Source organism: Dama dama, chromosome 3, assembly GCF_033118175.1.
Source record: "Dama dama isolate Ldn47 chromosome 3, ASM3311817v1, whole genome shotgun sequence".
Lineage (NCBI taxonomy): Eukaryota > Metazoa > Chordata > Mammalia > Artiodactyla > Cervidae > Dama > Dama dama.
Genome location: NC_083683.1, coordinates 59003474 through 59018432, shown reverse-complemented (window position 1 = coordinate 59018432; position 14959 = coordinate 59003474). Strand labels below are relative to the sequence as shown.

General features: G+C 35.6%; 1 protein-coding gene across 5 annotated transcripts in view; it reads left to right on the top strand.

Moving 5' to 3' along the window:
• The window catches only part of RAB3IP (RAB3A interacting protein), a 49429-nt gene that overhangs the window by 16255 nt on the left and 18215 nt on the right, over positions 1-14959 (top strand). For 4 of the 5 annotated variants that reach the window (XM_061130218.1, XM_061130204.1, XM_061130211.1 and 1 more), the window contains 2 exons: positions 511-769; positions 11940-12035. In XM_061130218.1, the coding sequence (XP_060986201.1) occupies positions 511-769; positions 11940-12035 (355 nt within the window). Of the gene's footprint in view, positions 1-510; positions 770-11552; positions 11690-11939; positions 12036-14959 lie in introns of those variants that run through there. The other variant, XM_061130231.1, reaches the window with a different exon arrangement.

Genomic DNA, 14959 nt, shown 5'->3' with positions numbered 1-14959 from the left:
GGGATTCTCCAGGCAAGAATACTGGAGTGGGTTGCCATTTCCTTCTCCAAAAGTAGTCATAGGCAGTATGAAAATGGATAAGCGCCAGTAAAACTTTGTATATGAACCTTGAATTTTGGATTTTATATAATTTTCTTGAGCCACAAAATATTATTATTTTGATTATTTTGAACCATTTGAAAATGTAAAAATCATTTTTGGCTTGTGGGCCTTCAGGGAACAGGTAGCAGGCTGGATTTATTCTTCATTTAGTTTGTAGACCCCTGTTCTAGAGTATCACTATCCAATAGAACTTTCTGGCATGATGAAAATATTCTCTGTGCTATTTAAGATGATAGCCATTAGCCATATATGGCTGTGAAGGACTTGAGATGTTGTTGCTTTGGCCCTGGACATACTATTAACTAGTTCTGGTGGTGAACACATTGGATAATGCAGTTACGGGCATGTGTGTTTATGCCAGTTAACACTTGAGCACATGCTGATGTTTGTTTGAACTCTCCTTTACAGCATCCATGGTACAGATCCAGCACCTTGTTCTACCTCTGGAGTCGCAGCTGGGTTACTTAAATTAACTACGAGGAAGGACAACTGTAGTGCAGAGAGGGAGTTTTTACAGGGTGCTACTCTAACAGAGGCCTGTGACGGCAGTGAGGATATTTTTGGGTTGAGCACTGATAGTCTGTCCCGCTTACGAAGCCCATCTGTTTTGGAAGTCAGAGAAAAGGGCTATGAAAGATTAAAAGAAGAACTTGCAAAAGCTCAGAGGGTAAGCAAAAATATATTTTCTTCTTCTTTATGTTACATTCAGAATGAATATTTGTCCATGGGGGCAACTCAGGTGAAATCATTATAGTTCTGCACCTTTCTTTTGCACGTGCGTACTCTCAGTTGCGGTTGGGCAGCATTTAGGAATCTGTGACTTGGTCTCGATAGTAAAGAAGCTGATCCAAGAATACGAACAGAAAAAAAAGAGACTCTTAATTCTTTGTTTTCCCTTTCCTTGTCTTGCATTTTCTGTAGTGCAGATTTGGGGAGTTACATTCTGTATGTGGATTTTTTTCTTCTCTACACGTGGTTGATTTTGTGATTATTTACTTGAAGCCATTAGGTCCAAGTCATTATGTTTTGAGGAATAGTTTTAGTAATAATGCTGTGCTATTCAGCTGAATTTGAATGTTTTCTGTATCTTAACTTGGAGATTTGTCTTTCTTCCTAATTTGTTTTATTTCTCACTTGCTCATCTTTTATTTTTTATTTTTATTTTTTTTTATAAATTTCTGATATTCCCAAATTTGTGACTAAATTTCTTTCTTATTCTGAGTCTGTAATTAAACTTTAAAGGGACATTTGTAGCACTAAGTATTTATACATTAGAGAAAAGGAAAAGTTTCAAATCAACAATCTAGTCTCCCACTTTAAGAAACTAGAAAAAGATGAGCAAAATAAAACCAGAAGCAAGCAGAAGGAAGAAAATAATAAAAAGCAGAAACAATGAAACTGGTTACATAAAAATTAGAGAAAATAAACAAACAAAGCGCTGGTTCTTTAAATAGATCAATAACGTTGACAAGCCTCTAACAAGACTGATAAAAACAAGAATAGAAGACACAATAGCAGGAATGAAATAGGGGATATCAGTACAGACCCTGCAGACATTAAAGGTATAGTAAAGGAATAATACAAACAGCTCTATGTATATAAATTTCACACTAAGGTGAAATGGACCAATTCACATTTAGAAAGTTGAGAAGATAGGGAAATCATTCTACAACATATTTTCCACGTATGACATTTTACAAATATATATTCCCATTTTCTCCCCCAACAGACTTGTTTCTCAGGAGTATAACACTGGTTTTGGTATCCCTGGTGCCTAGCATGATGTGTGTGTATGTCTCTATAAATGCTTCAGTGGATGCCTGATGGTTAGACGGCCATAAAGAGATGTTAAAACATTTGTGGTTGAATATATCAGAAAGATAAATCAATATTCTTTTAAACTTTTCCCCAAAGGTAGGGGGTGTGGTGAGATGTGGTTATATTTGGCCTATGTCATCTGGTTCAGACTCTTAGTACAGAATACTAAGTGAAATCACAATTTATATAGAAGGGAACTATTGGACATATATATCCATGTTTGAGAATACATTGTGGTTACTTATTCATTAGGATATATTGATAATTTCTTAGCTCAGGTTGAAAATTTGTTTTGAAATTTTTAGTTTGTTGTATTTAGAAGTACTGTTGACATAATTGAAATGATAATGATGTGTGAACACATGCAAATGGTGAATTCTGTTATGAAGAATTCAAGATAGTATTGATACTTACTTAGAGCTTAAGCCTTGTAAAGGACTGTTGAATATGAAAATATTTCCTGAATTATAGCAACATGTGAATCAAAATTATGTCAGTAGTCATTCTTCTTACTTTGATGATGATTTTAAGAGTGGCTAGACAGTTCCCATTTTTCCATCCTTTTACTTTTAACCTATTTTTGTCTTCTTGTTTAAAGTGGGTTTTCTTGTAGGCTGCACGTCATTAGATCTTTTTTTTTAATCCTTTCTAATCTCTGCCTTTTAACTGGTATGCTTATGTTAGACTATTTATATTTAATGTGATATAGTTTGGTTTAAATTTGCCAACTTACTATTTGTTTTCTGTTCGTCTCTTATGTTTCTTTCCCCCCTTTCCCTTTTATGCCTTTTGGATTAATTCTATATATTTTTGTGATTTCATCTTTGCTCTGTTGACTTATCAGTTATATGTCATCTTTTTGCTAATTTCGTGGTTGCTTTAGGGTTTATTGTATGCATCTTTAATCAGTCTCTACTTTCTAGTGATACTATACTACCTCGTATATAAGAACTTACAAAAATATAGTTGACCTGTGGACAATGTGGACGTAGGGGCACTGACCCCTGTGTTTGAAAATCTGCATTTGAATTTCCAGTCAGCCCTTTGTATACATAGTTCCACACCCTTGGAGTCAATCAGTCATGGATTGTGTGGTACTGTAGTATGTATTTATTGAAAAAAATCCACATATAAATGGACATGTGCAGTTCAAACCCATGTTGTTCAGAGGTCAAGTGTACTTTTATCTCCCCCTTTCAGTTTTTATGCTATGATTACCATATATTTTACTTCTCCATATATTTTAAATTTCAGGATACATTTAACTTATTTTTTTCATTAAACAACTGGTTGTTTTTAAAGGGATTTAAAAATCCGTATGCATGCTATGCATGCTAAGTCACTTTAGTTGTGTCTGACTCTCTGCGACCCTGTGGACTGCAGCCCACCAGGCTCGTCTGTCCATGAGATTCTCCAGGCAAGAATACTGGAGTGGGTTGCTGTGCCCTCCTCCAGGGGATCTTCCCAACCCAGGGATCGAACCTGTGTCTCTTTTGTCTACCTACATTGGCGGGTGGTCTAGTGCCACCTGGGAAGCCCATTTAAATTGTCAGAATCCTTATATTTACCCATGTCGTTACCATTTCTAGTGCTTTTCATTCCTTTATGTGGATCCAGATTTCCATCTAATAACGTTTTCCTTCTACTTGAAGGGCATCCTTTAGTATTTTTTGTTGTATGCTGCTGATAAATTTTTTTTAGCTATTGTGTCTTGAAAGATCTTCTTTTCATCTTTGTTTTTGGAATGTATTTTCACCAGCTAAAGCATTTCAGGTTGATAATTTTTTTCTATCAGTATCATTATTTTGAAGGTCTTGCTGCATTGTGGTCTAGCTTGCACTGTTTCTCATGAAAAGTCAACTGTTAACCCTTACTTTTGTTTCTCTGTACTGTGATGTGATATTTCTCTTTATCATTGGCTGCAAATGATTTGATTATGGTGTGTCTTCTTGTAGTCCTCTTCAGGTTTCTTGAGCTTGAAATTTGTTGATTTTCTTAAGTGGGTACGTTGCTTGTTTTTTTCATAGAAATTGGGAAATTTGACCATTACTTCTTCAAACGTATTTACATATCTCCTCTATCTCTCCTTTCTTTTGGGACTCCTGTTACATGCACATTAGACTGTTTGAAGTCCCATAACTCACTGGTGCTCTATTCATTCATTTTTTTTAATGTTTTTTTCTCTCTGTTTAATTGTGGATGATTTCTATTGCTCTGTCACCAGTATCACTGTTCTTTCTCTCCCCTGTAGTATCTAATATGTTAATTCGACACAGTGTATTATTATTATTATCTTTATCACAGACGTGGTAGTCTTCATCACTGAAAGTTTGGTTGGATCTTTTAAGTATTTTACTTAATGTGCTTTGTCTTAGCTTCTTAAACATATGAAATACAGTTTAATAACATTGAATCCGTATCTACTAATGCTTTTTTCTCTTCAGGTGATAAGCTGGAACAACTCATAGGCTTTGCTTTATTATTTCCCATTTCTGGAGGATCACTTTTTTTTTGCCTGCATCCAGTGTCTTAAAAATCATTTCGTATGTTTTTTCCAGTTTTTCAGTTGTGTCAGGCGGGGTGGTGAATATGATCCCTGTTATTCTATCTTGATTGAGAGTGAAGGTTCTGTTTGTTTGTATTGATTGCTCTGCCCCATGCCAGTTAACCCCAACGTAGATGTCTACACTTACACATACACTTCAGTAATTTTAAGCTTCACAAGGATTGGGATTACATGTGTTTTTGCTCATGATTATATCTTGAGCACATATAAGGTTCTCAACACATTCTGTTGATTAAATGAATATGTGCATGCATTACACTGTTGTGTAAGTAGACATACAGAATATATTAGTTAGGGATGTGCCAGCTCCTTATGAGGTACCCCTAAATTTTAGTGACTTACTGTGGTAGAAGTTCATTTTTATTCACTTAACACTCTTAAGCAGGTGTTCATAGTTCATAGGCAGTTCTTTGTGAAATAATTCAGGAATCTGTGTGTTTCTTCCATCTTGGATCTTTGTGATCTTTTAGGGTTTTATTATCTGTATCTAACCAGTGAGATGAAGGGTAAAGAAAAGTTGGAGAAAGCACACCTGCTTCTAAAAAACTTCAACTTAGAAGTGATACACCTAACTTTTACTCATATTTCTTTGGTGTGAGCCAGTTTCATGCTGACACTTAAATGTGTGATGGACGGGGAAATGTAGTCATTGGTGGGGCAACCACTTACCAGCACAAACCTGCACTGTACATAGGGAGACCAAGCGTGTGGTGATTGAGTGTCAAGTGCAGAGATGCACTTGAGATGGTGATGTAGTCCTTAACTTCTTGTGATCTTTTCTTCTGGCCTTCTACAGATCATTGCTGAAGAACAACTCTTGGTGGAATCCTGAGGCAGAAGTTGGGTTTTAGTACATGTTTTTTAAAATGTAGATTCCTGGAGTCTACCCTAGATTCTGTTAAAAAAAAAATTATTGTATTGAGGCTGGAGGATATGCATGTTCAATAAACTATCCTATTGATTCTTCTTTTTTCTCCCTTTTTCAGTTGAAGTATACTTGATTCATAGTGTTGTATTAGTTTCTGGTATACATATTCTTTCTTTGATTCTTATATTCTTTTGATTATTATATTCAGTAACGTGTGAGACCTACTGGTATAAGGTATTACTTTCAACTTTCAATTATTCTTCCTTAAAAGAAAATGAAAATGACTTAGAAAATAAAATTCAGTGGAATATTATAGCTTGCAGTCAGAGAAAGTAATTCGAAACACATACTTCTACAAATCCATGTTTGGCATGGCCCTGCTAACTGTGACCAGGGTTGTTTATAAACATTTACTGTGTTCTTTAATGAACAAACATTTCTTGAGTAACCAGTGTACTTAAAGTTTTAATAGGCCTTGTAGAGGGAAAGATAAATTAGACTTTACTAGTAACGATGTTTGGGAGAAGGCAATGGCACCCCACTCCAGTACTCTTGCCTGGGAAATCCCATGGACGGAGGAGCCTGGTAGGTTACAGTCCATGGGGTCGCTAAGAGTCGGACATGACTGAGCGACTTCACTTTCACTTTTCACTTTCATGCACTGGAGAAAGAAATGGCAACCCACTCCAGCATTCTTGCCTGGAGAATCCCAGGGACGGGAGCCTGGTGGGCTGCTGTCTATGGGGTCGCACAGAGTCGGACACGACTGACGTGACTTGGCAGCAGCAGTAAAGATGTTTACTAGTTGGGGAAAAAAGACATGTATATGTGGTAATGTTTCATTGATTCTGAATTGAATGTTTTCCCTCATTTTAACATCTGTGAAATCAGTATGAGTTTTAAAATTGCTCCCAGCTAAGCAGCAGTCACGACAGTTATCATTGTCTGCTTGTGCATGAACTTGCTTAAAGCTGTTCATGTTATTATTAAGTCAGTGGAATTTATGTGAGTTGAGTGCTTTATTTGTTACTGTGAATTACTGGGTTAAAAATCTTAAAAGGATCTCACTATGATATGACATCAAAACAAAGAGAAAGGTACAAAAGAATGACATAAAAAATTTGTGTCTCCATCAGTTTAAAAGACTTCTTCCTGTAAAGTACAAAATGAAAATTCTAACAGGAAAAAAAAAAAACCACCATCAGATTATAGTTTCATTGCCAGCATTTTTTCTCTCTTGATGTATAACATGTTTATCTTCAGAATAGTGTTAACTTTGATGGAGTATACTTACAGAGTCCTGGTTTTCTGTTTTGAATGTCTCTTAAGTTTCTTTTCTCTAATATTGCTACTGTAAATTTGTGTCTGTTGCCTAAAATATTGCAGTAATTAACTGTTTTCCCTGTCTTAATTTTTTTTTAATCTAGCACACTGATAAGTTACTGCTTTGAATTGCAATCTGATTGTCACTATCCTGTTTAAAATCCTCCAGTGACTTCCCATCACCCTTGAGATGATATTCTCTTTTTTTTAAAGTTCCACTTTCTTAGCCAAGGTTTTTCAGGACTCACCACAAACCTAATTTTCTGGCATTATCTAACTATGGCATCAACCTTTCCCTGTCTTTTGCTACTGTAGCTTACACAGTTTTAGTCTTTACATTTGGCAAGCTCCTACTTTCTCTAGTATGTGCATATCACTATGATAATCCTTATCAGGACTTTTCCTTGTGAATCTGTTTAAATATTTGTTTCCTGTTTCCTTTTCCTTGTGAATCTATTTAAATATTTGCCACTGTTAGTAGGCTATGGCTTTATGAAAAGCATGAAGCAGGCCTCCTTCCTTTTCTCTTTCCAGACCCTTGATGAATACCTGATGAATTGTTAACACAAAATTAGTGTTTGTTGAAGGAGTTAATTTCATATAGCTGTATTACAGTATAAGGTACTGATAATGAAAAGTACAAGTGACATTTTAAAAAGTATTCATATGAAATACAAACTTGAGTTCATATAGGTAGATTGAGTTGGATCTAGAAGCATAAAGAGTCAAATGTTTATGGCAGTCCAGGTGGATGAGATCAAATTGGGAAATGAAACACGAACAAATCAGAACAATTTAACTCTAGTTTTAGAGTGTGGATCAAGGGTAATAACTCTGAAAAGGGAAAGTGAGCACATGTTGTAGAGGGTCTTTAATATCAGGATGAGGTTTACTGTGGTAGATGGTAGGGAACGAGTCAAGAATTTGCTTTTGTGAATGATATATGTTTTGCTCTAAGGATTGGAAACTTCTCAAAGAACAGTGTCTTACTTGGTATCCTGAGGGGTTACCATAATACCTATATAGTAGTAAATGTTGAATGAATTGACTCAGTTTCACATATAGTTATAAAATTGTGAAATTTTAGAGTTCAGAAGGACCTGGTATTAAATTTATGCATTTATAGATTCGGGTGGAGAGGGAGGTGGGAGGGGGGATTGGGATGGGGAATACGTGTAACTCTATGGCTGATTCATATCAATGTATGACAAAACCCACTGAAATGTTGTGAAGTAATTAGCCTCCAACTAATAAAAAAGAAAAAAAAAACTTAAAAAAAAATAAAATAAAAACGCAGGGAGAATTGGCATCTTTATGATGACTTCCTACTTTCTATTCAAGAACATAATATGTCTTTCTTCCTATTAGATCTACTTTTGTATTTTGTATTTGAGAGTATTGTAAGGTTTTCATTTTGTGTTGTAGTCTTTAGCATTATGAAGTTTATCTTCTTTAATGACTTCTGCCTTGTGTCTGATATCAGTATTCAGGTCTCTATTTTGGTTTTATTTGTATTATATTTTTTAGTACAGTTCTGCCAAGCCTTTTATTTTTAATCTGTCTGAATTACTTATTTTAGGTGTGTCTCTTGTATAGAGACTAGAGATGGATTTTGCTCTTTTAGCCAGTCTGAAAATAATTTTCTTTTAATAAGTGAGTTACACACATTTATGTTTATTGAAAAAAAATGCTGTATTTAGGCTTGTTTCTGTCACATAGCTTTCAAATGTCTACTCTGTGTGTATACAAATCTTTTCACTATGTGTACTGTTTTCTTTGCATTCTCTTCCTTTTTTTCTTTTTTTCCTTTTTGTATTTTGGAAGGTTTGATTTCTATTCTAGTTGTTATCTTTAATCAAAGAATTTCTCTTAGCCTTTCTTTAGATACTGATTTTGTTCCCTACTATAAGCAACACTATAAAATTATCTTGTAACTTTCTTTCCTTTGCCTCTGTCATTTAATTCTAGTTTAATTTCTATGGGTTTTGACTAAAACATAATGATATATATCTGTCATTAGTATCATATGAATAGTTTCACTGTCTTAAAAATCCTCTGTGGTGGTAGTTTATTCGAAAAGTCATGTCCGACTCTTGCAACCCCATGGCCTGTAGCCTGTCAGGTTACTCTGTCCGTGGGATTCTCCAGGCAAGAATACGGAAGTGGGTTGCCGTTTCCTTCTCCAGGGAATCTTCTGCCCCAGGAATCAAACCTGGCTCTCCTGCATTGCAAAAATCCTTTATGTTCTATCTATTCATCCCTCCCTACTTCTTAGTACCTGGCAGCCCACTGATCTTTTTACCGTCTCCATAGTTTTCCCTTTTTCAGAATGTCATATAGTTGGAATCATACAGCATGCAGCCTTTTAAGATTAGATTCTTTTATTTAGTCATGCATTTCTTTTCCTCCATATCTTTTCATGGCTTGATAGCTCATTTCCATTTAATGCTGAGTAGTGGTTTGTTGTTTAGATATACCACAGTTTAATTATTCATTCACTTAACTGAAGCATATAGGGTTGCTTCCAAGTTTGGCAGTTATGAATGTATAAACATCTGTGTGCAGGCTTTTGTGTGGATATGTTTTCAGTTCCTTTGGGTAAATACCAAGGAGTATGATTACTGGATTGTGTGGTAAGAATATGTTTGGTTTTGCAAAAAAATTGCTGAAAGTCTTCCAAAGTGGCTGTACCATTTTGTATTCCCCGAAGCAGTGTGTGAGAATTCCTGTTGTCTCCCATCCTTGTCAGTATGTATTGCTGTAGTTCTGCTTTTTGGTCATTCTGATAGGTGTGTGGTGGAATCATGTTGTTTGCATTTCCCTGATGACATATAATATGGAACATCTTTTCATGTGCTCATTTGACATCTCTATAACTTGGGCAAGGTGTCGTTTCAGATCTTCTGCACGCTTTTTAATCAAATTGTTTTCTTACTGTTAAGTTTTAAGAATTCTTTGTATATTTTGGCTAACAGTCCTTTATCAGATGTCTTCTGCAAATATTTTCTCCCAGTCTGTGGCTTATCTTTTCATTCTTGTGTATCCTCATCTTTTATTTGTAGTTTTACAGTTAAATACATTTGTTTCTCATCCCCTGTCCTTAATGTTAAAGCTTCTCCTTCTTTTTCTTGATTATATGAAACTCATTCACTGCCTGATTATTCTGGAAAGCTCATGGGAGATATAGTTTCTAAAGTGTGACAGGTTTATAACTTTTAGTCTCTGGTCTTACATTTGAAGGATACTTTGACGGGATATAAAATTCTCAACTCACATTTTTTTTCCCCTTGAGTATCTTAAAAATGTGACTCCATTGTTTTTTAGCATAAATGCTTTTGAAATTTGATACCTATCTGATTTTCTTTACTTTGTAGCTGACTTGGCTTTATGTTTAACTTTTTTGTAATGGTAACTTCACATAACATTTTTTTGTCTTTCATGTTTAAATGAATTGGATTTCCCAAGCGGTTTGTGCCCCCACATTAGGCACTTCAACCCCTGGGACCTGCAGTGGAGAGATAAGCCCCAAAACATTTGGCTTTGAAAATCAATGGGGCTTATGTCCAGGAGACCCAAAAACTCTAGGGAACTGAGATTCCAATCTAAAAGACTCACATGCAGACTCACCCTGAGAGCAGCAGTTTGAAAATTACCTAGACCGTAAGTGAGGGAGATTCACTTGCTAATCTTAAAGCCTCCACCAGAGGGGTGGGGGGAATATTGGGACTCTGTGGGAATGGAAGTGCTTTCACTTCTGGTGCTCCCTTCCACATAACTCCTGATTCTGTGGTCTGGGCAGTGTAACCACGTTTTCTCAGGGTCTACAATTTGTGAGGATTCACTTTTAGTTAGTTTTGTTCAAGATGTAATCATTGGGTTCTTCTGATATCCCAGCCGGTATATTTGGTTTTTAGGAGTTGTTGTTCAGTCACCAAGTCATGTCCAACTTTTCGTGACCCCATGGACTGGAGTACACCAGGCTTCCCTGTCCCTCACCATCTCTTGGAGTTTGCCCAAGTTCTTGTCTATTGAATCGGTGATGCCATCCAACTATCTCATCCTCTGTTGCCCTCTTCTTCTGCCTTCAGTCTTTCGCAGCATCAGGGCCTTTGCCAATGAGTCGACTCTTCACATCAGGTGGCCAAAGTATTGGAATTTCAGCTTCAGCCCCAGTCCTTCCAAAGAGTATTCAGGGTTTATTTCCCTTAAGATTAACTGATTTGATCTCCTTGCTGTGCAAGGGACTTTGAACAGTCTTCTCCAGCACCACAGTTTGAAAGCATCAATTCTTTGGTGCTCTGCCTTCTTTATGGCACAGCCCTCACGTCTGTACATGACTACTGGAAAGACCACAGCCTTGACTATACAAACCTTTGTTGGCAAAGCGATGTCTTTACTTTTTAACACACTGTGTAGGTTTGTTATAACTTTCATGCCAAGAAGCAATCATCTTCTGATTTCATGACTGCAGTCACCATCTGCAGTGATTTTAGGAGTTGTTGGAGAATTCAGAAACTATGCTGCCACCACAATTATAGCACAACTAACTCATTATTTTATTAGTGTATCTGTGGCCAATATATAGGGAGCTTGGATTTTTTTTTAATCTCTAAGTTTGAAAGATAAATTTACATATAAAATTTTTTAAAATTGCATATTTTAACATCTTAATAAAGGAATTTTTTAGCACCTATGTATTACCTTTTGAGGAGTTATGTATAAATACAGGATTTTTGTCATTAATACTCTTCTTGATTTTAAATATAATATACATTGCTTGCCTCACAGTGTTAAATGGGTATAGTCTCCTAATGGACATTTTATACTAACTGCAGTATGGTGCATGAAATTATCTATAGGTAAACAATTGTTAAGGTAAACATGAAACAACGTCACTAAACATTTATTGAAATGAACCTGCGTTAATTGAAGAAATTCCTTACTTGATGGAAACAGATATTTTCAGAGCAACGTTAAGGAAAAAAAATGAAGTTCTTTGTTTATTTTCACAGGTAATGAATAGTTATACTTAATCTTTGTATATTTTATGAAAATTTAATATGTGAGTTAGAATTATTTGTAATTTTAGATTTGCCTGGTTGTTTCCACATAGCAAGTGCTAAATAAAAACTTCCAGTGTGAATGTTGTAGGAGGGGGCAGTATTAATATTTTATAATTTTATTAGTAAAGACTATATAGTCTTCTGAGTCTAACATCAAACTTTGGAAGTTAAAAAAAATAAAATGATCAATTTCTCATAGGAACTGAAGTTAAAAGATGAAGAGTGTGAGAGGCTTTCTAAAGTACGAGATCAACTTGGACAGGAGTTGGAGGAACTCACAGCTAGTCTATTTGAGGTTGGTCTGTTTATGTCTTGGTCAAGAGCAATGTCTTAATTTTTATATATTGATAGAATTATTTTTTGAGGGAATCTTGAAAAAGATATGCTTAGCTTCATGCATATTTGTAAGTCCTCTAAAAAAATATTTAAGAAATGTAGAGGCTACAACTTAAAATGATGTAAAAAACTATGGGCTACTAGAATCGGGTGGTTTAAAAATGTGAATGAAAAGAGAGGAGGTAAATTTTAATTTATTTTACCAACTATTTAGGGGCTGCTTTCAAGTAACTTTATATGATTCCATAACACAGATGGAAAACCTTTGAGGTAGTTTTCTGAAAGGGGATGATTTGAGGAACATTAGAAGGCACCTATCTTTGTCTCCAGCCTGCCACAGGATCAAAATTTCTACCCAATTCAAACAGTGTTTCTCAGTAGGGGTGCCATTGACATTGTAAGACATTAGCATCCTTGGTGTATTAATCAGGGCTTTCCAGGAAACAGAACCAATAGGATGCATGTCTGTGCATACATATATCTATATATGTGTAGAAAGAGGCTTATGTAAGGAGGTTGGCAAGTCCAGAACCTGGAGGATGAGTTGATAGACTAGAGACCCTGAAGAGTTGATGGTGTAGTTCCAGTCTCAGTCCAGAGGCCAGAGAACTAGGAGAGCTGATCATGTAATTCTAGTTTCTAGTTCAAAGGCTGGCAGGCTTGGGACCCAGGAAGAGCTGGTGTTTCAACTTAAGTCTGAAAACAGGAAGAATTCTCTCTTTCTTTTGGAGGATGAGCATTTTTATTCTAACAGACCTTCAGCTAATTGGATGAGCCACACCCACATTGAGGAGTGCAATCTGCTTTACTCACTTTACCAATTCACATAGTAGCTCATCCAGAAGCATCTTCACAGAAACATCCAGAACGTTTAACTAAAATGCCTCGGCACCTGGGGCCCAGTCAGGTTGACACACAGAATTAACCATCACACTTGATGTTGCCCCCAGTATTCTAGTAATACTCCCTCATCATTTTGGCAACTTTTAAGTATCCTTGTGGAGGGTGGGGAGAGGATATTATTTTCTAGGTTAAGAACCACTACCTAGCGCACCTCCTTTAGGTTATAAGATCTTTAGCCTTCAGAGGTTCCTTATCAAAAACATTGATGTGTTACTAGAATGGCTAGTGTCGTTATCACTTTACCAATATTTTCTTTTTTCCCCTGAAAATTTGTTCTTAAAATTTTTAATGTAAAAATGGATTTTAAGGGAAAAGTTTCTTCACCTTTGTTATTTTTGGATATGCAGAGTCTTTTTTAGTTTTAGGTATGCATATTTGCTTGCATAGTTGTAATCCTAATATATTTTGTACTTTAAATAACATCTTTTCATGTTACTACATAGTCAGTGTAATGAAAATCATAATCTATCAAGTGTATATGCCACAGTTTTTATTGTTATAAGTAATATTGCAGAGGATACTTTCAGAGGTGTGGGCTTTCCATGCCCCCCTCTGCTCACACCCCTTTGCTCTCTCACTTGTCTTTTTTGGGGTGATTTTCTTTCATGAATGTTTAAAAACTAACTTTTTTTTTGTTTAGTTAGCTAGTTATCACAGATAATAGGAAGATAAATTTAAGCTTAGAAATAATGGGAAATTAAAGATATGGAGGGCTTTCCTGGTAACTCAGATGGCAAAGAATCTGCCTGCAATTCCAGAGACCTGACTTTGATCCCTTGGTCAGAAAGATTCTCTGGAGAAGGGAATGGCAACCCACTCCAGTATTCTTGCCTGGGAAATCCCATGGACAGAGAAGCCTGGTGGGCTATAGTCCATGGGGTCTCAGTCGGACATGACTGAGCTACTAACATACAAAGATCTGGAACAGGAGTTATGTAATGTTACATTTTTATATGTAGAAGGAGTGTACAGAAACATAAGGCGTTTCTTTCAGTAACGTCTGGTTAGAAGAAAATTTTATAATATAGCGTTAGTAGATAAGAAAGCAGATACATTATGCTGCTTATGTTAATGTTGGTTTCCCACCAGCCTGCCCTTAGTTTTAGCCCCCACTTAGTCCCCCCCCAGCTGCACGTACATGTCATTTTGTAGGTGAAGTAGGAGAACAAACAGAAGCTTTTCCCTGTCTCTAGCAGGGTGTGAAATACCAGGAGTGCAGTTTGTGCAGTGAGTGAAAAAGTTATCTAAAAAGCATAATGTTGGGGTCCCTAATTTACCTCTGACCTAACAGTGACTAATAACCTTAACTGTGTGTACTTTCTGGGAAAGAAACTACACTAATTAAAGATGATTTCAGTAATGAAGAAGATTGTATTCAAACCAACTGCTTACTGAGTTTAGAAAAAAAGTAGAGAAAATTTTCCTGTGGTCTCAGTTGTGCCTCTCAGTTTACCATTGTTTTATGAAAAAATACTTTTGCTTATGTTTTATGTATATGTATAAATCGTTTTTTAAGAATTAAAGATTATTCTGAATAAACTCAATTTATATAATTTTGGTAAGCTTGTAAACTGAGATTAGGAATTTATATATGATGAATGATCTTGAATATAATTATACTTTGTATTTAGCAAAAAATATAAGATTATAAAGTTGTATATATGTGTGTATATGTATATATATTTTTTCTTATAGTATTATGGATTTTGAGGTAATATAAAATATAAAATGAATTAAGTTGAAAGAATGCTTTACAAAGTAGTCTACATTTAACATGGAAAAAAAGACATGTAGTCTTAAGATGGTTTTGTGTTTTTTCAGCCAATTTTAGTAAATGTCTTTGATATGCTTAGTTTCTCTCAACAATGCTGTAAGAACATATAGTACAAATTATTTTGTCTGTGAAGAAAATCATAAGTAGAGTTAAGAAGAATGTTAGGACTCAAATTCATGACCTTGATCTTGCTTTTAAGTACGGTG